General features: G+C 45.1%; 2 protein-coding genes across 2 annotated transcripts; both read right to left on the bottom strand.

The window, feature by feature from the left end:
• Nucleotides 1-893: 893 nt before the first annotated feature.
• Nucleotides 894-13,587, bottom strand: LOC148454319 (ciliary microtubule-associated protein 2-like). Its single transcript, XM_088461053.1, has 6 exons — nt 13,393-13,587; nt 13,183-13,326; nt 4,601-4,768; nt 2,892-3,020; nt 2,398-2,519; nt 894-1,143 (listed from the first exon to the last, which is right to left on the bottom strand). Exons 1-6 carry the CDS (start codon nt 13,585-13,587, stop codon nt 1,053-1,055), a joined length of 849 nt encoding a protein of 282 aa, XP_088317179.1. The 3' UTR covers nt 894-1,052.
• Nucleotides 13,442-22,572, bottom strand: LOC148454318 (uncharacterized). Its single transcript, XM_088461052.1, has 5 exons — nt 22,314-22,572; nt 16,435-16,498; nt 14,950-15,037; nt 14,096-14,454; nt 13,442-13,528 (listed from the first exon to the last, which is right to left on the bottom strand). The coding sequence occupies exons 1-4, from the start codon at nt 22,503-22,505 to the stop codon at nt 14,442-14,444; spliced, it is 357 nt and encodes a 118-aa protein (XP_088317178.1). The 5' UTR covers nt 22,506-22,572; the 3' UTR covers nt 13,442-13,528; nt 14,096-14,441.
• Between the last annotated feature and the right edge of the window lie 1,372 nt (nt 22,573-23,944).

The raw sequence follows: 23,944 nt of genomic DNA, 5'->3' as shown, positions 1-23,944 counted from the left end.
TACATTTAATAAGTGGTGGGTTTGGTTCTGGTTCTGGTTGCGATTGTGGTGGAAAATGAAGGGAAACAACAGATCTGGTATTCTGCCTTTTACAGATACATTTTTCACATAAAAACCACTCACATTTACAACAATAAAATATAGCCCTGCATAAAATCTTTGTTCTCTCCAACCATAGTAGTGCACATCTTCCTACCAGAGAGCAGGGTTATGTCCTGCACCACTAGGAGATTCCTCAGATTCGTTTCCTTTGTCATCCACATAAGTACAAGTAGTGAGATCTGCTTCTACTGTGCTGTCATTCATTTATACTTCAAGTTGGAGGCACTCATGTATATAAAGTGTGGTTTTAAAATTGGATCCTTCTAGTGTGTTAAAGCATAATACTGTGAGTTCTATTCGCTGAAAAACTTACTATGGCTTTCCTTTGTTTACCTCTTTTTCTTGTTTGTTGGGCTTTTAGTATATTATTATTTAATATATCATTAAAATTTGTATTGCAGTATATAATTAGTGGGTTACTTATGTACACCACCATAGTATAACTTCCTTTCTCATTTCATTGAACATGATCATGTTGTAGTTATTAGCGGTAGCACCCTATGAGTTGAATATAAATCTGTTATAGTGTCAATGGTGAAGTTATTTAATCGGAGGGGGATATCATTGCCAACAATTATTATTGAAAGATAACAGCAGTGACTACTCCCTCATAGGACTCTAATTCATTTACCCATCCATGCTGAATCCCTCAATTACACTGAAGGACAGTGTTATGAATTGAGCTGTTGGAAAACCTGGGAGTGCTTCATAAAATAACAAGAGGTAATAACTATTGAATATCTCCTGGAACATATAAGAAACAGACCACTATATATAACAATTATCCTGATGAAAATGAGTAACGTGTGCAATTAATAGCAATAGACAGATTTTTGCATTAAGATGTTAATGATTAATTCCCACAGTTCCTCTTAACACATAAAACATTAGATTATCCATCATTTCAAGTTCTCAGCCAAAATGATGTCCGGTAAGCCTCATCCTCTCTCTCATGTAGTAGTAGATTGTAGTAGAGGACCATTAGCCGGTGCTACTAATGGCTGAACAGGCAAAGTACTGTGTGATCTCTGGATCCGTTCCCTAGAACAACAAACAGTGGAATTAGAAAATATAATGGCCGTCAGAATGAGAATTCAAGTCCATCTTCTTGTAGGGCACAACTTACATGTTAAGAGGATGTATAAACAATACACTACTGAGGGGGACATTTCTGAGACTGATGCACAGATAACAGAACACAAAAGTTGCTGTAACTCAGCAACCAATCAGTTTTTCTAGTACAGTTTGAATAAATTAAAGGCAGCATCTAGAGCTCTTTAGCCTCAGTGAGCCCACTGGTTGCTAATCACATGTTAGTATATATTATACTAAGGATGTGGTTCCCAAACTGGGTTCTGTGGTACCTGGGGTGCAAATAAATTACTTGGGCCACCATATTTGTAGGCTGGGCCATGTGCTACCTGTTAGCCTTAGAACGTCAGAGTGCAGCCAATTACACAGGCTGCACTACTTGTGTGTGGCTGTGCTGTACAGCCCCATCTGTCTTCTCATTTCTCCTCCCTCCTTCTCTGTGCAGCAAAGTGAGAAGAGGTTAATGAGCACCAAATATTTGCTGCCAATACAACAAGGGTGAATGAGCGCTCTGCACAGATTCCTGTCCTGATGGGAGAATTCATTGTTGTCTCTTCTTCACCAGTCCAGCCCTGACTTTGGTCCACCCACCCAAGTTTGTCACATCCTCTGTGTGCATCTCTGCTCCCTGTCTGTGTCCCTATCTGTCCCTCTCTATCTCCAAAATGTAATATGTACCTGTTTCTCTGTCAATCCTTTGTGGGTATATCTCCCATTGTCCCTCATCCCAGCTATTCCCCCTATGTTTTTTTGGGGGGAGATTCATTTAAGTATGAAGTTCCAACTGTGCACACAGCAGGTTATTACTGATGAAAAGTCTAGCTTACTCTTGCTTGCACCTCTATGGGGTGCAAGAAAAAACGTGTTAGGAATTCCCGTCATAGGACCCACATTGTATTAGTGCACAAGGTTCCAACAGAACCTCGAAGCTAATGGAGGAGTCTATTTACTAAGCTTTAGATGGAGATAAAGTGGACAAAGCTAAAGTACCAATCAACCAGCTCCTAGCTGTCATTTTTCAAACACAGCAGTTAGGAGCTGATTGGAATGCACTTGATCTTAGTAAATAGCTCCCCCCTGGCCTAGGGATGCTGTGAAAAAAATGCTGAGGACCTAAGGGGACCATGTACCAAACAAAGTTTGGGAACCACTGTACTAGGGTATGTTAACCATTGAATGCAAAAGAACCAAATTGTAACTCACTTGAAAGCTTTTTCTTTTTCCCGATCAGAGAAAGAGCGTGCGGTTTTTGAGAGAAATGCAGATCGGTAAGTTTTGCCACTTGTGGGTTTGTTGATATCGTATCGACCAACGCCGACTGGGTTCTGCAATGTGACAAGTACAGTAGATTAACTGAATGTGAGAAACAAGGGGACTGGATAATCCGGAGGTTCTAATACTCTGTCTAAGACATAAGCTTTCAATTTGAAGACAGTACTAATTCAGGGTCCATATTCATAAACGTGGCGAACAGAAGGAAAATGCTAAAAGTATTTGAAACTATTTTTATACTATAAAGCAAAAAAATAAAAAGCTTGCTGTAAATGTGAGTGCGAAATACCCATAGATCTCAGGGAGTTACTGTGTAAATTTGTGCAGAGCAACCCAAAATCTTAGGAAGAGCTAACTTAGGCCGAGTCAGCACCAGTAATGCAGAAATAAAAAGAACATCTATATTCTATGCACAATAAACTTACATTACTTCCAAAGAGGACTCTGCATGACTTTCTGTCAAATCGCTTAGCAGAGGTCAGGAAGGGAACCGAGGACTGCCTCACAGAAGCGAACACTGATTTTACATCATAGGAACCAGGACCTGGGGAATGCTATCATGAAAAACAATAGATCAAGATGCAGTGACACACAGTATATTAGTATAACACAGGCATAACAGGCCGCACAGACACTTCCTGTAAGAACTCTTGCTGCGCGTACATAAACATTGCAGATGTTATTGCCTAGGTGTCATTAGTATTGATACTGGAAGCTAGTCACTAGGAGGACTGTCACAGATCACCCCACTAACCATGTGCACTTTATTGCTCCCTCTAGGGACTGATTCTGAGCCAGACAAAGTGGCGTACGTGTTTGCGCTCTTCTGTCACAGTCTCACCTGTGACTTTATGCTAATTCTACAATAAGCACTTGGTGTACAGCCGTGCGCAGGAATGTGCAAGGACTGAGACAGCCACTTTGTGCATCTGTAGGTGCTACATTACTGCTTGGTGCGTCACTGCTAGGTGCAGATTCTCCGTCAGAGTGTGGCCTCCAATGCACGCAATTAAGCATCTGATTCCAAAACCCCTCCTGCGACACACCCGCAAAACTCCCATAACACACCCATAAGATGCATCTTCCTGTGTCAGAAGAGCCACCTCCCAGTTACCGTTCAGGAATGCCCAATACATTTCTGATTCCATGCAAAGGTATCATTGGGTCCTGCGACTTTGTACCCACATACTGTGGGACGCTCAAGCTGAAATTTAAACGCATGCAAAGTTGAAAAAACATTGACCAATGCGAGAATATCGGCATTGGAACATACTCATAATAGGGCTCAATGGGTACATTTACTCAAGTGAGTTTTTAGAAGTGGAGATGTTGCCCATAGCAACCAATCGGATTCTAACTATTAGATTCTAGTTAAATGTTAAGTAGAATCTGATTGGTTGCTATGGGCAACATATCCACCTCTAAAAATTCTCACTTTATTAAATATATCCCCTAGTGTCTTCATTTACCTTTATGTAGCATATGTGGTGTAGCACTTGCATGAAAGTACGTGATCACCAGCCAGCATCAGTGGGCTACTATAATTATATATGAGACGCAAGAGTGGGATGGCCAAGTATAAGCTTCCCCAATATATCATTTCTGCACGATTCATGCTGCCCAATAGACACCAGCACAGCAGTTCCAATGCCTTATTTAGCCCCTCAGTTCCTTCCATCTTTAACATACTGTATGTGCAGTCCTTTTAAATAACCAGCTCTGGAAAGCTGTGTTCTATATGTACAGTACATACATTTTGTATTAAGGAATGTATCAAATTCAGGATTCTGTTGGAGACTTGGATGGACCTTAACAGCAACTCAAACATTTGGGATTCATTTAGATCCATGGGATTCAGCCAACTAAACCCAAATTCTGAGCTTACAGGAATGTTAGTGCACAAAACACTTGTTACAGCCAGGAGTCAAAATACTATTTTATCATGCTAAGTCTTAATATGCAATTAAGTAATGGAAACATATTATATGGCCCATCCATAGTTGTGTACATTTGCATAAAGGGTGCATTTGTATACATTCACACCCATCCAAGTTTCCATGGTAATACAGGCTAGATTTTGAAGCAGACATCCTGCAAATGGTTTGTACTGGATAATCAAATCCTGAATACTGACAAGTGGCCGGGGACAGTGGGCAAGCGAGCTGTAGAATATCCTGTCCGTTGGAGTTTTTGGAAAGCGATGAATTGTTCCAAACTTGCCATGTTTCTTTTTTTGATCATTTTCAAGATCTTCAATGAATGACTTTGCATCAAAGTATCCTAGCTCTGTCTGATAACATTCCTAGGGATATAATGAAACAGACATAAATACACACACAGAATAACCACCATATTCTGGCCACTTGTTTTTGCCTTTTTGGGAGAATGTAGGTGGGTTGAGTCTAGCACGTGATGTTCTGAAGCTATATCATGTGCACTGTGAATATATTTCATACACTTCTATTAGCACATTCAGTCATATTTTTAACCTCCATCTGTATTGAATCAGGAATACTAGAAGCAGAATTTAGGGTTGGCCATCGACCATTGATGATTGGCAACCATCGATGGTCTGATGTCGATCATAACTAGTTTTACCGTCAATCGGAGGCCACCAATGGTGAACATCAATGGCAAAATCCAAATGGCTAATGCCGGCTGTGTTCAGCGCATGCGCAGAGTTAAACCATTGATGGCTCAATCATTGATGGTTTCTTACTGATGGTTTGAAACCATTAGCCATGGATAACAGAGCCGTTGTTGGTCGACCCTAGTAGAATTTTGTGCACATGATTGGCGTAGCAGCACTGATAGCAGAAAGGCCGAGTTTTGCATAAAAAAAAAATCCTGTGGATATTCATGTCCCTGATGTCCACTCAAAGCACTAATCTTATAGGTAGGCATGGTATGTAAAACAGTATCTATGCTTATAAAGTAAATGCAAAAAAGATGAGGCAGTTTGTGTCCAGTTCTCCAAAGAACAGGAAACCCAATGTAAGGGCCGATGCAGATTTGAACGTAACTTTGTTTTGCAATTGGCTTCTGAGTGTTTTTGTGCTGTGTATGCTCCATAGCTGAGTCCTATGCAACTCAGTCGCATGACCGCTTCGCAGGCCTATCAACAGAATTGCGTGCTATGCAGAGTAGTGTGTACACAGCGATATGGCGGTTATCAGACTGGTGCATTCATAACAATGGTGTCTATGAAAGCGAGCAAATGCATAGGGACAGTGGGCTGAACAGATGGGACAGCACAGTTGGTATAGTGGTTAGCATTGCAGACTCACAGTTCCAAGATCAGGAGTTCAGTTCCTGACCAAGGCCTTCGGCTCTCCCAGTTTCCTCCCAGACTCCAAAAAACATAGCGTAGATTTACTGACTTCTGATAAAAAAGGACCCTAGTGTGTATGTATGTTCATGGGATATGGACCATAGATTGTAAGAACCATTGGGGCAGTGAAGGACTGAATTGTTCTTTGTAAAGCGTAGCATTATATATTCTAAATGTAAATAAATAAATGCGTACAGCTCTGCAAACAGGTGATCAACCACATTAGTTTCCTGTGCGCACAGTAGCGTATAACTGCATCCAACTTACATTCAACCCCTCATCGGCCCCATAGTGTGAAACTTGTGAGATTATTATATATATAAATAATATAAAATAAGAGATATGGTAAGAACTTACCTTTGATATCTCTATTTCTGCAAGGTCCATAGGGTTCCACAGGGATACCTTGGGTTATAGTCATGGCTTGGCCATCGGGCACCACACAGTTAACTTTGTGCTCCCAGTATGCACTGGGTCCCCCTCCCCCAGGCCAAGGCACCTCAATTCAGTAATAAGCCAAGGCCATAGGAGGAGAGAAAAAGAGAGAAGGAAGTCTGGAATACACAAGAATCACATTCTCACAACAGGGAGACGGAAAATCGGTGACCAGAACCAGACCCATATGAAGCACAGGGCGACAGGGTGGGCTCCTTGTGGAACCCTATGGACCTTGCAGAAATAGTGATAACAAAGGTAAGTTCTTACCATCTCTCTTATTTTCTGCAGCAGGCTCCATAGGGTATCCACAGGGATACCTTGGGAGTTCCCAAAGCAGTATCCTCAACGGTGGGGGCGCTCCTGTGCAGAAAGGAGCTGCCCATGATGGACCCACAGACCTCATAGAATGAGCAGTAACAGAGGGCGGAACAGGAATGCCCTCATGACTGTAAGCCTCAGAAATCGCCATGCGAATCCACCTGGCCAACGCTTGCTTGTTGGCCGGCCAACCCTTCTTATGGAAACCATAGAGGACGAACAAAGTGTCCGACTTCCTAAGGGAACTGGTATGGTAAAACCGTAGAGCTCGTACCACAAGGTCTTGTGAGTTAAAGGCCGGCACTACAATTTCCCCATTAATGTGGAAACTATAGACCACCTTAGGCAGGAACCCAAGGCAAGTCCGAAGCACTGCCCTGCTGCTGTGAAAAACCAGAAAGAGCCCCCAAATCTGACACCCTCCTGGCGGAAGCAATAGCCAGGAGAAACACAGTCTTAGCTGTGAGCCATTTGAGATCCACTGAGCCCAGTAGTTCAAATGGAGGTCAATTCCCAAGGAGCCACAGTAGGCACAAAGGGAGGCTGTATGCGAAGAGCACCCTGCATAAAAGGTGCGAACATCCGAGAGTGGAGCAATCCTCCACTGAAACCACACAGACAGTGCGGAAACATGTACTTTCAATGAGGCTAGACGAAGACCCTTATCTAATCCTGCCTGGAGAAAAGCCAGAACCCTGGATATCCGAAATACCTGGGAATCGTACCCCCTGGGGCGACACCATTCAAAGAAGGTATGCCATACCCTGTGGTAAATCCTGGCAGAAGCAGGTTTCCGAAGCATGGATGTCTCAAGACCCACGCCGTCAAAGACAGACGACTCAAATCCGTGTAAACACAAGGACCCTGAGACAACAGGTCCGGACGTTGAGGAAACAGCAACAGAGCGTCTATGGAGAGACTCTGAAGATCTGAGTACCAGTGACGTCCGACCACACTGGAGCCACCAGCAGGATCATGCCTCCCTCTTGCTTGAACTTCTTCAATACCCGAGGAAGAAGGGAGAAAGGAAGAAACAGGTACGCAAACTGGAAGGTCCACCGAACCGACAGAGCGTCTACCAGGAGAGCCTCTGCGTCTCTTGTTCTGGACCCGTACACTCTTAGCTTGCATTTGTATCTGGAGGCCATGAGATCTATCTCTGGAAAACCCCATTTGTCCACCAGGAGTTGGAAGACCTCCTGGTGAAGTGACCACTTCCCTGGATGTACATCGTGTCGACTGAGGAAGTCCGCTTCAGAGTTGAGTACTCCTGGAATGAACACTGCCGTATGGAATCTCATGCATGAACACCACACATTATGCACAGTTAAGCTGCTAACATGACGCTCAGTAGCGAATGTACAATATCCTGCATGCGAACGCTGTTTATTAGCTGCATGCGTGCACATCTGCCCCAAATCAGATAAACCTAACTAGCGTCTTTACATCAAACCCCACATACTCACACATTACATATTCACATACAAGGTTCCAAAAGCTTTAAGGTATAAGATTCAAGTATGCACATTTACTATAATTGCTATGAAATAAAGATTATTTTGTAACTAAGGTTTTATATGTGATAAGTAAGCCATGTTTGGTATTGTACTGATGCATACTCTCTCAACAGTATTCCGGTAACATCGATGTAGAGATCGCAACAGGCATTCTCAACTTATGGACCGCAGAGACTTCAAGCAACAAAATGAACATTATATGACCAACCATTAGGATTTGCATGAGGTGGGAAACCAGAGACCACCAGTTGTTAGAGGCTGGACTGTGTATATTTGAACCAACCTGTTAAATGCCTTGTAACATATGCCCTCTCCTTTAGGACCAATGGTATTAGCAACAAACTTCTCTATTGTGTTGTCTATTTCTGGAGGGTATAAATATGTGTGCTCTGACCCTGGGTTTCGAGTCTTCGTGCTGAATGCTGATTGACGAGGGGTTTCTTGCTGATGCCTACATCTGGTCCAGAGCGCTGCGTATGTATAACTGTACTTGGGTCTGTATAATTCCTTTGCGCTAAATTTGTACTTATAACTAGCGTGTAACTGACTGTACTTTTGCTTGAATAATATTTTGTGCTTTGGAACCACAGGTTCTAGGTCTGGAGTCTTTATTTACTGTATAACTGCGTACGCAAAATAGCGTCGTCCTTAGAGGTTTATAGGCAGGATATCAGAAGGTATAGGCAGGGGTGTATAGAGGTTCAAAGGCAGAATCCTTAATCCGACCATGTGATCCATCCCATCTGAAGAGGATCAGCCTCTGTAGAGGTCTTGAACGAAACTGGGCATATTCCACCATGTCGAATGTCGACACCATGGAAATCAGTAATCTCAATGCCAAGTGAATGAACACCTGGCGACCCTGGAGACAGGAACGTAACCTGGTATGTAGGGCTGAGATCTTCTCCTCTGTAAAGAAGATTCTCTGCTGCTGAGAGTCCAACAGTGCTCCCAGATGCATCATCCTCTGAGATGGCATCAGTGAGGACTTTTTCCAATCGATCAGCCGTGAGTATGCAACACCGATATTGTCAGTTGCAGATGATTGCGAAGTACCTCCGGAGACCCTGCTAGGAAAAGCAGGTTGTCCATGAAAGGTAACAGGCGAACCCCCTGTAACCGCAGGCGAGCCGCCATGACCGCCATTACCTTGGTGAACACCTGCGGAGCCGCGGAAAGAACAAACGGCAGCGGTTGAAACTGGTAATGGTGATCCAATACAGCAAATCTGAGAAACCTCTGAGGAGCCGTAGCAATGGGGATATGCAGGTAGGCATCCTGAATATTCAGGGACACCATGAAATCCCCAGGTTCCATAGCTAATATAATGGAACGTCGAGTCTCCATACTGAACCGAGGGACCCTCAGAGACTTGTTGAGAGCCTTGAAGTTGAGAATAGGACGGACAGAACCGTTCGGTTTTGGTACCAAAAAGAGATTGGAATAAGAACCCATCCCCCTGAGGGACGGGGGGACTGGAACTATGACCCCATCTTGGAGCATAGAACTTACCACTTTCTGGATTTCCAGAGCCTTTGTGGAATGAAGGCCTACCTCCGGAGTGTAGGAAACAAAACTGATGGGGAGGCCTTCTGTTGAAGGAGAGGGCGTACCCGTGAGAAACCACTTCTCTGACCCAGGTGTCTGTGATAATCATCCACCAGTGCTGGGCAAACCAAAGAAGTCGGCCTCCCACCCTGGGGTTCCCCAAGGGGAGGCCCAACTCATGCTGAGAGTTTGCCCTAGGCTTGGTGACAAGGCGTCTAGCACTCCAAGGTCGCTTCTTGGACTAGGGTGTCTTCCTGGTGGCTCCTGATGGCCTGGGAAAAGACTGCACCTTCTGCTTACCTTGAGGACGATCGTCTTTTCAGCCTAAGTAGCAGTCCTAGACGGAGCCTGAGGCGATGGCAGACATGCAGACTTTGCAGCTGCCAATGTACTTACAATTTTATCCAGGTCTGGGCCGAAGAGGACCAGACCATTAAACGGCAAGCCTTCCAGGCCCTTCTTTGAATGCAGACGTGGAATCTAAGAACGTAACCACCACGATCGGCAAGCCGAAACTGCTGCTGCTGAAATCCTGGAAGTAAGCAGGCTAACATCCAACGCTGCTTCGCTAATATAAGTAGCAGAATCACGGATACTACCAGCACCGTCTGCTCCTCAGAAGCATCAGAGGAGAATGACGATTAAAAAGCATCAGCCCATTTTTCCATGGCCCAAGCCACCCAACAGACCGCCATGAGCAGTCTGGCGGATCCCCCGGCCAAAGAGTAAATGGATGTTAAGTAAATCTCTACCTTGCGGTCCGAAACGTCCTTAAATGAGGACATAGACGGCATGGGTAAGATTGCACTCTTAATCAGGCGTGTCACATGGGAATCCACCTGAGGAGGGGTGTCCCACTTAGTGAAGTAATCCTCTGCAAAGGGATAAGAATATGAGTCTCTTTTGGGGCTGAAACATTCTGCCTGGGAATTTCCACGCTTCCTCCATATGGTCCACCAGCTGACCAGAGAGGAAAAACTGACGCCTTACCTTTTAAAGTATGCGTAAGACGATGCAGTCTCAGGGAGACAGTCATCCTCCATAACCCTGCGGAAAGCTTTAATTAGCCCGGATACATAAATCCTGCACTTATACTCAACCGCTTAAGTGGGTCGTTCCGAGTCAGATTCCGGGAGCTCCCCTTCATCTGACATCATCATCGTCATAATGTGGTAACAGTGGCGCTACTAATGGTCTCTCAGCAGGCCGTAGAGCGGGCACCTGCAAAACGTCCGTTAAGTTCTGTACTGTGGCGGACCGAGGGCCTGATTCAGAGACGGATGCTCTGAAAGAGCGCTCGCTCTGATTCAGGGCGGTTTTTTTTTGTGCAGCCTCCAGGCAACTCGCATAGCTGTGGGTGACCACCCACAGCTATTGCGACCGGCCAGGCCATCGCGACCATCGGGGCTTGTGGTAGGGTCTTGTGGACGCAAGCCTCAGAGAGCTTCCGGCTCTAATAGAGCCGGAAGCTCTCCCACTGACATCACTGGTGATGTCAGTGGGGCCACCCACAAACGGTAGGCGTTCGCTTGGGAACGCCTCAGTTTGTGAAGCCACCCCCCCGCCACGCCTCCAAAATGGTGCGAGCTGTCGATCAAAATTGATAGCCGCCCCGTTTTGGTGCAAGACCCGGAGCAACGGAGCGCCCGTCGCTAGCCGGGTCTCACGCGTGCGCACGTCAGAGCCGGCGCTTGCCTGCACTAACAGCGCTATCATCAACCACTCAGATGCAAAGTCTGAAGTGGGAATAGCGCTACCTGACCAAACATTAAGCTGTAGGAGAGGTAGGATGGTGGGGGACCCAGGCTCCACATTCCTACTCAGCGTTGCTGTGCATCCAAGATGGCCACCGTGCGTTCTGTAGGCGGAGCCGTGGGGAAGGATCCCAAGCACCAGCGCGCCAAGCCTCAGTAGAAAGGCAGCTGGTGCAGTGAGAGAGGGGTCTTTCCCATAGTCTAAAACCGGAAAAGCACCCTCTCTGGCAGGCCATTAACCCTCAGGATGCTGGAGCGCTTCCTTAATGCTCCAGCCCCATATCCCTGGTGGTCTAGTGGTAGCGCAGGATGAGTACCTGGCTCCACTAACTGCACCCCTCAGGTAGCCCCCAGCCCTGAGGACACTGGACTGTGCCACAGTGGGCTCCGTCCGCAGACGCCCCCTGTGCTTACCTTGTTGCTCCCTGTGCACCTGACCACAGTCCTGCTAGCTGGGACCCCCAGAAAAGCCTGCCGAGTTCCCTGGTTCAGTACCGGTGGCTCAGCGCCAGCAGGGGTGTAGGTGGGGGTAGTGGGGGCTTCCGCTGGACTGTCCCCACTAGCCGCACTTGCAGTCTTCTTAACTTCGGGGCTGTTTTTGCCAGCAGCCCCCATGCAGTGACCCGACTATGGCCGGGTACCAACTGAAACTGAGGTGCCTTGGCCTGGGGGCGGGGTTATAGGAGGGGGGCCCAGTGCATGCTGGGAGCACAAAGTTAACTGTGTGGTGCCCGATGGCCAAGCCAGGACTATAACCCAAGGTAACCCTGTGGATACCCTATGGAGCCTGCTGCATAAATATATTTTAAATAAACAAATTCAAATGTTGTTTTCTGTATTAGTTCCCTAATCGTAAACAATTATAGACATTCCACCCATAACTGCACCAAGTGGGACAATAATAACACCAATTTGACCTACAATGTTACAAGTTTCTCCAGATAAAGTTGGCCAAATCTGGCAATTTCCACATACAATTTATTCATTTACCACCCCTGCAGTGTCTTTGATCAAGAGGTCATAAAATCTTGTGGGTGGCTGTATTTTATTGTACTGTATTGTATTGTATAGGGTGCAGTTATTCAACCTCACCTCCTGATGGTCAGATCTGCCTTATTCAGAGATGTACGCAAACCCAATGGTGTGAGATCTGTGCATGTGCAGATCTCGTTCTGAGAGATCGCTAGCAGTGCCCCCTAAGCCACAACATGAATGACAAGCTGCGGCAGTTTGGGGACTGGGTGGTCTTGAAAACAGATGTGTCGGCCCCGTTTTTGAGGCACGCCGTGGCCAGTGTCTGCGTCTTGCAACACAGGGTTACTCAGATGGCAGATGTTCCCACAGAGTGAGCCGATGCTGCACCCCTCGGATCTGCAATGCATACAGTAGGCGTCATTTTAAACTAGACGCCACCTGTGGCATAAGCATATTATTGCACAGCCGCTGCATGCAAAGTCGCAGTCTGTGCATTATCACCCATCTCTGATCAGGCCCAGAGTCTTCTGGATTTCCAAGTTGGCCACAGAACAGAGAAGATTGCTTTTTCTTATTTTTTTAAACAAGGGAATATTGTGATCATTACATGGTAGCCATAAATCACAAACAATACTTAAAGAGAAGTATACCATTTCTATAATAATTGAAAATAAAAAAGTACAGGCATATACTATTGTATACCTCCTGTACCGTTCGTCATATACTGGTTCCCTAATTTCTTATATTCAGTTTTATACATGTACATACTATATGTGGTCAGCATCTTCCATTCAATGACCTCTAATGGAAGCGTTCCACTTTGTAGCATACTTACAGGTGTAGCAAAGTGTCCGTACAGGATGTGCTGTGATCTTGGCCCGGTGAATAGGTCATAAGGTCCTCTTTTACCCACAACGTGCTTCAAGGTTTCATCTATGGAGCATTTTAGGTTGTAGGTTCCTGGTCCCGGCACACATTCCTGAAATATGAGCAGTGCATTAGGAAAGCAATGACACACGGCCCCTCTCATCCCATAATCACTTACATTGCTGCTTGCTGAGCCACATTTAGTCGTTTCGCTGTCCATTATACCCTTGGAGCTGGCAGACTCTGAAGCCCTCTCTTCTATGAGTGTGTGGATTCCCCGCTTTGCCGTAAGTTCCAGGTCCTGGGGTACAATTCTGTGTGGAGGACAGAAACAGGAATCATGAACAAAATAGATCACATAGCAAACATTCATCTGCATGTGACATCATTCACACACTGCCAGGAAGGGGGTACAGAACTGATTCAGGTGTCTATTTATTAAGATGAGAAAAGTCCTTTCTCTGGTGTTTTCACCAAAGGGCTTTTCTGTGCTTTTATTACATTATTAACAGATTAGCACCAGTGAAATCAGTTTGTGAGGCTTACCCCCGCCCCTATAAATCTCTATGGAGATGGCAGCTTACTGTAATTTATTCAGATTGCGTTACACTGTACCCGACAACGGGGACATGCAAAAATGGAAATACTTTGCTTCGCCAGCGTCGGGTCAAGCTACCGTGTAAAACAGAGGGGGCGCTGCCAGGGCATGCTTATATTACTGTGACCGTTCGCCGGCAGCACTAGGCTGGGAATTGGTTAATCGGTCCCATAAATGCACAGTGTGTACCTAGAACTAGCCTACAGTTTGGCTGACCCACAATGTGTAGAGGATCATTGTGCATATTCCTAGAACTCCTCTATCACTGTTTAACATGCTCTACCTTTAATTCGTCCTTGAATCGCACATCTTTAGTGTTACACAGTCCTCGCACGCTGGCAGGTTTCTTTTCCATTAGCTCCAGAAATGACTTTATGTTGTATCGACCCGGCCCCATGTTTTGCTTCTAAAGTAATCAAGCATACAAACGTTTCAGAAAATTGATTCATGTTTCCCAGAGTGTAAATTACAGCTTCACCTCACCAGCAAACGGTTCCTCTCCCATGTTTCCTTGTACAGGACATGTGGCATCACAGTCAGCCGTTCTGTTTCTTCTGCTCTTTTCCATCCAGGCGTAGATGCAACTCGCTCCAGAACGAAAGGATTATAGGGATTATAGGTTCCAGGCCCTAAACGTCTTGCCTGGATTAAATCACAGTCTTTTTACAGATACAATTTATGTCCAACATTCACATTCTTACTTAAAAATAAGAAAAAACGTGAAAAATGTTTTCTTTCTCAAGAAAAACATATAGAGAAAACCAGTCTTACCCTATAAAATACAGCCCTGCAATCAACAGAGGCTTAGGTAGATGAGGGACAGAGGGGGTAAGTGGTGTCCTGTGACCTCTAAAAGGACATTATTGTTATTCGGATGTAGCCTTGAACTGTACATCTTTCATAAACTTTCTTGAATCTAAAATCAACTTCATCAACTAGATCTTATTTAATAACATGGTGCAATGAGCATGAACTGTTTCAATCCACAGCAACCAACCAGATATCACTTTACAGGACTCTAGAGACACAAATTAATTTATGTAGTTGCCATTGGCTACTGCATGTTCCCCTCCTAATATTTTATGAAATATGTTCTTTAGAGTTTCTTAGCCAGTGGTGTATCATATATGTACTCACTGTCTCTGAAGTTGCCCTCTTGCAGGAAGGTACTTGTGTGTAGGAACCAGGTTTCTTAAATTCAGGATAAACCGCAGATACATCAAATCTATGGGATAAGATAGAAAATCTAAATGTAACTATTTATGTAAAAAAATGTATTTGTTGTTCACTCATTGGTTCGTGGCTAAAAAGTGTGTAAACATTAAAGAACAGTGGGGCCTGATTCACTACGGATAACTATTGCAATCGCGGCTGCGATTACGCACACAGGTGTGCTGAAACAATATGCTAATGAATGCTATCGCAATGCCGTCGCACAGCCAACATAAAGACGCCCACTACCGCTATGTCACATCCGTAATACCTTGCAGTGCTGTGTATACATCGGGAACATCGAGTAACATCGGCCCCTCACGCACAATTACAGCAGGTATGACCTTACTCATAAATTGCTCGTTGCACGCAGTGAGTACTCAAGCTGTGTATGCCGTCGCAGTGGACAATTTATGCACGTCCATGCAACGGCGTTCAAACGGACAGGCACGCCAACGTTTCTCCAGCCACTCCTCCATCACCACCCCCAAACACCCTCCTGTCCTTCAGTCTGTGATGGCTTTGTATCGATCGCAATGCTAACTCACGTACGCGCACTGCAATGCATACGAAGTACGTACCATCGGCCGATTTGCGATCCGTAATGAATCAGGCCCAGTGACCGCAAGCCATGACTGATTCTACATAAGTAACTAATTGCTTACTGACCATATGATAGAGGTTCCCAAACTCCGCCATACAGTCCATGTTTTAAGGATATCCATGCTTGAGCACAGGTGATCTACCGTATATACTCGAGTATAAGCCGAGTTTTTCAGCACAAAAACTGTATAAATCACCGGGACTCTTGGAAATGGTTGCACCAGTTGTTTAGCAGATTAGAACTTAGATGCTGATTAAGTACCGCCGTGTGTAAAGTGGAATCCAGTTCCGACTTATATATTAAAGTAGGGTCATATGTTAATTTTTCATATACTGCAGTGTCCAAAAGTTGATTATCTAATTCCTGTTTGTACTGGAGAATATTTTGAATATTCAGGATTGAGGATGTTCATGGACACCATTGTTAATACACCGCTATTTAAGGTAAGCTTCCTTATTTGTCACACTTTTGCACCCTGATGACAAGACCGCCCAGGTCTTGAAACGTTGGCGAATAAAGTCACTTTTCTTCATTTATAAAGACCGTGGAGTGCCGCCTGTAGCTGTTTTCTGACAGACATCGCATTTTTACATACATACACATATATATATATATATATATATATATACATACACTGTACAAAAAAAATAGGCAGCACTCGGAGACTGGATAAGACTCGTGAAACCCTCAGCCGAGGGACTTTTAATCAATCATAGGTCGACGTTTCGGGGTCTTGCACCCCTTCCTCAGGACAGCAGAATAACACAATTCAAACAAACAGACATATTTATATCATAACTACTCACCACTAAACAGGCGCCATGCACACCTGAGCTCCGTCCAGCAGCCGCACTTCCGGTCGCGGCAAGTCTGCAAAAACCGGAAGTGACAATTAGATATCAGGTCTAAAAAATTTGAGAGGAGAGGGTATCCGGTGGAAGAATTGATTAAGGCTAGACAAAAAGCATTGTCTGAGTAGGGAAGAGTTATTGAGAATTGATCCTAAGGACAAAAAGCTAAATCAGCTACCATGGGTCCATGAATACGATGTTAAGAGCAAATATACCAACAAAAGAGCTAAGAAGTTATGGCCCATTATTACATCTGATCCAGAGCTAAAGTGTTTGCACAATACTAAACTATTACCTAGCTATACCAGAGGGAGAAATATCAAAGATCTGGTGGTTAAAACTGATGTGACAAATTTTTTAAAACCTATGCCTAAGCCCAATTTCTTGACACGTAAAGATGGATGTTTTAAGTGCCTAGGGTGCACGACGTGTTCATATCTTGAGACCGGGGATACCATACTCCATCCATACTCGGGGAAAAGATATAAAATTAAGTGGCCTTTGACATGTACCTCTAGATTCATCATCTATGTTATTATATGCCCATGTGGCCTATATTACATAGGCAAAACTGAATGCCAATTTAAATGAATGGCTCAACATAGATCGGCAATTAGAACAGCTATCTCCACTAATGGTAGTGAACAACCGGTAGCACGCCACTTTGCGCATAACAAACACAGTATAGCGACCCTCAGATATAAGATTATTGACCATGTACCCTTGTCACTAAGGGGTGGTGATAGAGGAAGGAAACTCCTGCAATTGGAGACACAGTGGATCTGTAGATTGGATACTCTTTTTCCTCGAGGGTTAAATGACTCTTTGGGTCTTATTAATTTCTTATAAATTTGTGTAATTTTGGATGGCTTTATATGCCAATGTTGTGGATCTTCTATGACATGAATATGTTCATTAAGGATTGTATATGCATTTAAATTTGGTAATAGTGGTGTTTTTTTGCCCACTAGATGGCTCCATTTCTCCATTATGTAGTATTGATTTTTTACTTGTCATATTGATGACAATAAGAGGCAATGTCATTAGTGGCAAAATGTTTTTTATAGTGTTACTAATGCATTTTTTATCTTTAGTTATATGTCCACGTTAGAATATGTGTATTTTATTTGAGTATTTATATGTATGTGTATTCACTTTACACTTTTTGTAAGTATCACTTTTTATACACAACAAAGTTTGTATAATCCTTTCTGTGCATGATATTTGTACGCAGATCTTATGTTTTTTTACACAGTGTACATGTGCTGAGATATATACACTTTATGGATCTATTGCATTATGATAATGACTAAGTTTGTTCACGATCGCACTGTGTATGTTATTGCAGGTTGCCATGGCGCTGGGTCCCGCCCGGGTGACGTCACTTCCGGTTTTTGCGGACTTGCCGCGACCGGAAGTGCGGCTGCTGGACGGAGCTCAGGTGTGCATGGCGCCTGTTTAGTGGTGAGTAGTTATGATATAAATATGTCTGTTTGTTTGTATTGTGTTATTCTGCTGTCCTGAGGAAGGGGTGCAAGACTCCGAAAGGTCGACCTATGATTGATTAAAAGTCCCTCGGCTGAGGGTTTCACGAGTCTTATCCAGTCTCCGAGTGCTGCCTATTTTTTTGTACAGTGTGTATTGGGGGTGCTGTCCTCCTAATAAGGAAGGCACCGGAGCAAGGTGTGGGCTGTTTGTCCAAGTTACACTGCGTGAAGGAGTGCCGGAGTTGTTGCTTATATATATCTATACACACACACACACACGTATAATACGAGGGCAAATAGCACCCTGCCCTCCAGGAGGGCAAAAAGCGCCCTGCCCTCACAGCCTGCGGGTGCCGTCTTCACCCGCGGGACGCAGTGTCCCGCAGGGGGAGAAATGTGCGGTGACCCAGTCACCGCCGGAGAATAGACGCCGGGTAGCATCTATTCTCCCTCTCTGCAGCGCTTGGGGGCTGCCCGGCGTTACCGTAAGTGCCGGGCACGCCCCCAAGTATGACGAAAAGGGGACGCGTCTTATACACACACCCCCTTTTTGGGCGCGCGCACAACGTTGCCCTCTCTAGCTCCGGCACCCTGCCTGCCGCCGGAGCTAGAGTGAACACTAGGACACTAATATATATATATATATATACACCCACACAGGACACTATAGAATTATATATATTTCTGCTGGTGCATACCTGGTGCTGCAGTACTGTACAATAATATTGGGCAGTTTGCTGCTGGGCGCTGGCGGCCTGGCTCAGTGCTGCATTACATCTGCTGCCTGGTCTGAAGTCTGAGGCTGACGGCGCAGGGGCTAGAGACAGAGCAAAGGCTCCGTCAGCCATTTTTTTTTTTTAACTCCATCAAGCATCCAGCTGCCTGATCGCATGGAGGGGGATCAGATATTGAAGGGCGGGCTGAGTGTGAACTGACCTGGCGTCCCGGCAGCCCAATCCACCCCCATCCACCCCCGGAATCAGTCCAGGAGGGGCGCATACATAGCACCAGGACTCAGGGAACATTGAAGACTGGAGGCGGAGCAGCAGACTGGGCCGGCCAATGACATCGCCGGCACAGGACCCAGGCAGCTGCCGCAGCCTCTAGCATTGTGAGCCATATTCAAGTAGAGGTGTAGTTTTCACCTGTCCGACTGTTCGCTTCATTCGCCTGTTTCAGAGGCGAATTTATTCCATGCTCGTCCCCGCTTTTCGCCTAATTCAATTGCAAGACAGGCGAAAACGGAAATAGGCGACTGCGGAACAGGCGAAAAATACTGAAAGAATTGGGGAAATGAGTCTGTACCCCAGAAAAAGATATATTAACCTAGGGAATCAATATAAATGTGTACTAATAGCCCTAATAAGACTATTTTGGGTACTTAAGTTGTGTAAATTGCTTGCTATTAGCGTCTTTGTAAAAGTGGTGAAGAATGGCATAAAGCTGTATTTTTTGGTGAAATTAAGTAAACCAGTCAAATTTGGGGTGCTTGAAAAGGGTGCTAGCATGTTTTTATGTCTCTAAAGTGAACTTTTAAAAAACGTGAAAAATCCACCTGCTGCATGCACCTGCAATCCCAAAAACCCCTGACCCATACTTGGGGACCCCCAAGAAGTCTATTTCGATACTTTTAATGTTTATCCCCCCACTTTTTAAATTCTCACCCCAAAAATGACATGTCTTTTTTGGGGTGTTCTGCAAAAAAAACAGAAACAAAAACCTAAGATTTGTCCTTTGGTGGGCTGTCCCAAGGGGTCTGAGTTTTTTCACCACGTTTACACCCCAAAATAAAGATTTTGCATTTCTTTTCACCAGCTATTGATTGGAGAATCATTTTTGGAGAATTGTTTCCACTTAGGCGAAATTGTCCTGGAATTGAATTTGGCGAATTTTTTTTTAGGCAAATTTTTCACAAAAAAACAGGTGAATATGGCTTTTCGCCTCTAATTGAATTCCCCTCTATGTGTGTCTGTTTAGTTTGTCTTCTCCGCGGTTGGGTGGGAGGGAGCGGGTGTAATGGGCGCCGCCACTGGGATTCACCGGGTCTCAGCCTGCAATAGTGGCTTCTAAGAGAGGGAAGGCAATGCCCTCTCTCCAAGACAGCCTCAGCGGGCCGCCCATCAGGTCCCGACGCTCTTAGGCAGCTGCCTAAAGCTGCCTAATGGAAGCGCCGGCCCTGGAAGTGTCAGCTTATAAAACCTGCCACTACGTAAATAAAGCCCCTATAGTGCGAAGTTAGAGTTCAGCTGGAGACTATGGTGTATCCCTTCATGAGTGTTGGTGCAGTATTATATACATCAATTACCAGACCATATTTCAGTTTTTCGGTTATTCCAAAAAAATATATTTTTTAAAATGCTTTTTGTGCCCTGTTGTATGACACCTGACAGGAAGATCTCAACAGAAGGACAGCACTAGAGCATTTCATGGTAAAAAAATATTTTTCTAAGTTGGTTTAATTTCACTTTATTTTTCTATAAACATTTAGTTCTAATTTTAAGTTGCATAACATATCTGCAACTGCACGTTTAAATGTATTAACATGGGTGGGAGCTTTCATACTGCTAATCCTGCCACTAGCTAAAATACACTATAGGATTTGACGGCAGATAGGAACCACTTGGCCCATCTAGTCTGCCCATTTTATTTTGGTAAAAGAACCGTATATGATGCTTTAGAAACATAGACTCTAGGGAAATAGTGCACATTTATCAACAACATAAAAAATTATATTTCCATTTAAAATTCGATTCGCTGTTTACCAAACATGAAACTGGCATTTCACCTAAAAATTTTCAAAGTGTCTTTTCAAGGTCATCAAGGCAAATTTACATCATTATTGGTAGAGTTCAGTATAAATGGACTTTGTCATTGTGTAATGTCAAAATGCCAAACTATTGGAACAGTGTGGAGGGTCAAAGAGCCTGATTCATTACGGATTGCACAGCGAAAATATGCTAATGTTTGCAATCTCAGTGCCATCGCAGCCTAAAATAAGGATGACCACTTCTCCTTACTCACATCCATAATACTTTGCAAATCTGCATAATCATCGGTAGCAACGAGTACCATCAGACCCTCACGCACACTTGCACAAGGTCAGAATTTGCTAACCTCATCGCACGCAGTGAGATCCCAAGCTGCATATGCCATCGAAGTGGCATTTATGCACGCCACTGTAATGGCGTTCAAATGCACTGGCATGTCTGAGTTTTGCCGACCACCCCCCCAATCACCACTCCCAAACACTCACTCTGTTATAGGCCTGTGTAGTCACTGCGATCGCAGTCCGATCGCAGTGACATTTGCGCACTGCAATGCAAACGCAACAATCGGCCGTCTTCGTGCATAATCGCAGTTGCGATCAGTAACAAATCAGGCCCAAAGTGCAAATAGGGGTGTGTTTACTTAATACAGAGTATTATCCTTTATTTCTTGCGCTGCTTATACATGAATGACTTACACCAATATTGTACCGTGTAAACCTTTTTTTTATCAGGAGACATCTGGGCATTATAGAACAGTTCTCTACTTGAAAGCAACTTCTATTACTATAATTGATGCTGCTATTATTCTGGTGCCATTTCAATTATAATCTATGTGATTCCCACTGTTGTCACATTCTCATTATTGCATATATTTTGCCACATTTTGGACTCAATTACTAAACATTATTTGTCCATATTATCTATTGTAGGCATTATTATTCTTTATAAATGATTGTCTATCTCCCCTTTAAAATACCTTGGGCTCATTTCAGCCATCTACTTAACGCAGGGGTGTATCTAGGGGTCCGAGCACCCCTGGCAAAGTAAAGGACCTGCGCCCCCCCTCCCGCTCCCCTCCTTTTTATAGGAATAATTATACTTTCTAATTATAACTTAAATATTTGCAAATAAAAACAAAATTAATCAGTTTTAAAAGAACTAAAAAACTCTTTATGAAGCTATCTGGGGCTGCTATGAATAACAGGCACACAGGAAATTAACTACTGCACAAACTTCTTACCTCGTTACCCTCCTGCTCATCCCCCTTACTACACTATGGGTGGTATTCAATTGTTATAGTACTCCCAATCTCCCGTCTAAAGTGACAGGAGATCGCAGGGCGCTTTTCAATTGTTGCAGTTTTTCGCGCTGATCGCGCCCAAAGTGTTCAGGTTTAGCCGTGTAAAGCAGCTTCCCCCGACCAAAGTGCTGGGCGCGACCGCGAAAAGTGATGTTTGGGTGCCCAAACAGGTCACTTTTCGCACATTTCAGCTCGCAACCCGCTGGGGCTGCGAGGGGCGTAACAATTGAATACCGCCCTATAAGGACAAAGCTATCAGGGGCTACCCACTCCACTTACTTGGGTTGCAGATTGCTGGCAGGTCTCTGGTGGGCTGGAAGACTGCTGGGCCCTGTCACTGGTAAGCGGGCTGCTGGGCTCCCTGGCTGGTGCTGGCTGCTGGGCTCCCTGGCTGGCAGGTTGCTTGTCTAACCAGATGCAGCATGCAGACTCAGCATAGGGAAGTAGAATCCATGTGCAGGTGGAACGCATAATTCCTTTCTACTTCCCTTCCTGTGTACACACAGCACAAGTCCACTCACCACTATACAGGCAATCATTTGTCCAGTAGCCTGTCATTTAAAGTTTGTCCCACCCCCACCATTGGACCTTATCCAATCAGCGTGGGGTGTAGTGGACGGGTGACAGAGAGGACAGAGACAGAGACAACTTCAAGTACTGTATGTAATTTATGTGTTTAACACTTTGCTGCCAGCCAATTTTATGCGTTGGGGAGGAGGATTTGTGCTATAGAAGCTGCTGCCTGTGACTAAGAGCAGACGCTGCCTCTTGCCTGTCTGCTCTAAATCAGTGATCCCCGCAGCAGCAGTACACACACGATACACAGAGCAGTCAGGGAGGAGGGAGGACGGGCTTAGGCTGCTCAGCTCCAGGACAGCGTGTCCTGTCATGCTGCAGCTACATTGTTTCACATACATGATAGAAGAACTAACCAGCCAGCTGCTGTGTGTGTGTGATAGCGCTGGATGTAGATACGCCCCTGACTTAACGATACATTAAAGAAAGTTAGGCTGTAACATTATAGACCTTCTCATACACCAAGGTGTGCTGTTATGTCTCTGTTTGCTTTAGTTTCCCACTGTCCCAAAAGCATTATATTCCCGCAGCCTGTGCGTCCTGGGCTGGACATTTGTACCTGGCCTCCTGGCTGCCGAAGGGAGCTCCACTAAACTTCTTCTTCTCCGCCATACCTGCGCCTGGTCACCATAACAACGGAGACGCCTGTCTCCTTCCCTGCTACTACCGCATCACGTGATGACACTCACTAGCCAATCAGAGCACTGGCACAGTGGTGTGACGTCAGATGCCATGCAGCGTCCTGTGTGTGTTAGCGCCTGTCTCCTCATAACCTGCAGATGATGTCTCCTCCTGCCCTGGCTAGTGGCTACCTGTCAGTGCATTTTACTGTGATTGCTCTACAGAGAATATGAACTGCTTTATGTACCTTCCCACAAATACTGAGCCGGCCCTAGGCATACTAAGCAAATGCCTAGGGCGACTGAAACGCCTTGGGGCGGGGAGGCATTCCAGGGCTCTGATGCTGCCCCCACACCCTTCGCGACGCTGCCTCACCCCCTCCCGTTGCAGCTCCGATCGGGCACTACAGTACGGTAGTCAGCCAGTCAGGTGACTGACTGTGAGCCAGGTCAGAAGAATGAGCGTCTGCATAGAAGCTCATTCTGGCTATTGGCTGCAGTAGGAGAGAAGATGGCCGCGGAGGGTATGCTGCGCGTGCCCAGTCACGGCCACTCTTCCCATGTGCCTTTGCGGAGCAGAGCCATGTGTGACCTCACGGCTCTGCTCCCAGACTAACCGCCGGCGCTCCACCCGCATTGCCCAGCGCCCAGCCCTTGCCCAGCAGCATTACCTGCATCAAAAAGTAAGTGTAACCTGCGTAGGCAGGCAATGTT

This window comes from Taudactylus pleione, unplaced genomic scaffold (assembly GCF_031769625.1).
Source record: "Taudactylus pleione unplaced genomic scaffold, aTauple2 ptg001008l, whole genome shotgun sequence".
Classification (NCBI taxonomy): Eukaryota; Metazoa; Chordata; class Amphibia; order Anura; family Myobatrachidae; genus Taudactylus; species Taudactylus pleione.
Note: the sequence above shows the minus strand (reverse complement) of the source record. Positions and strands in the feature narration are given on the sequence as shown.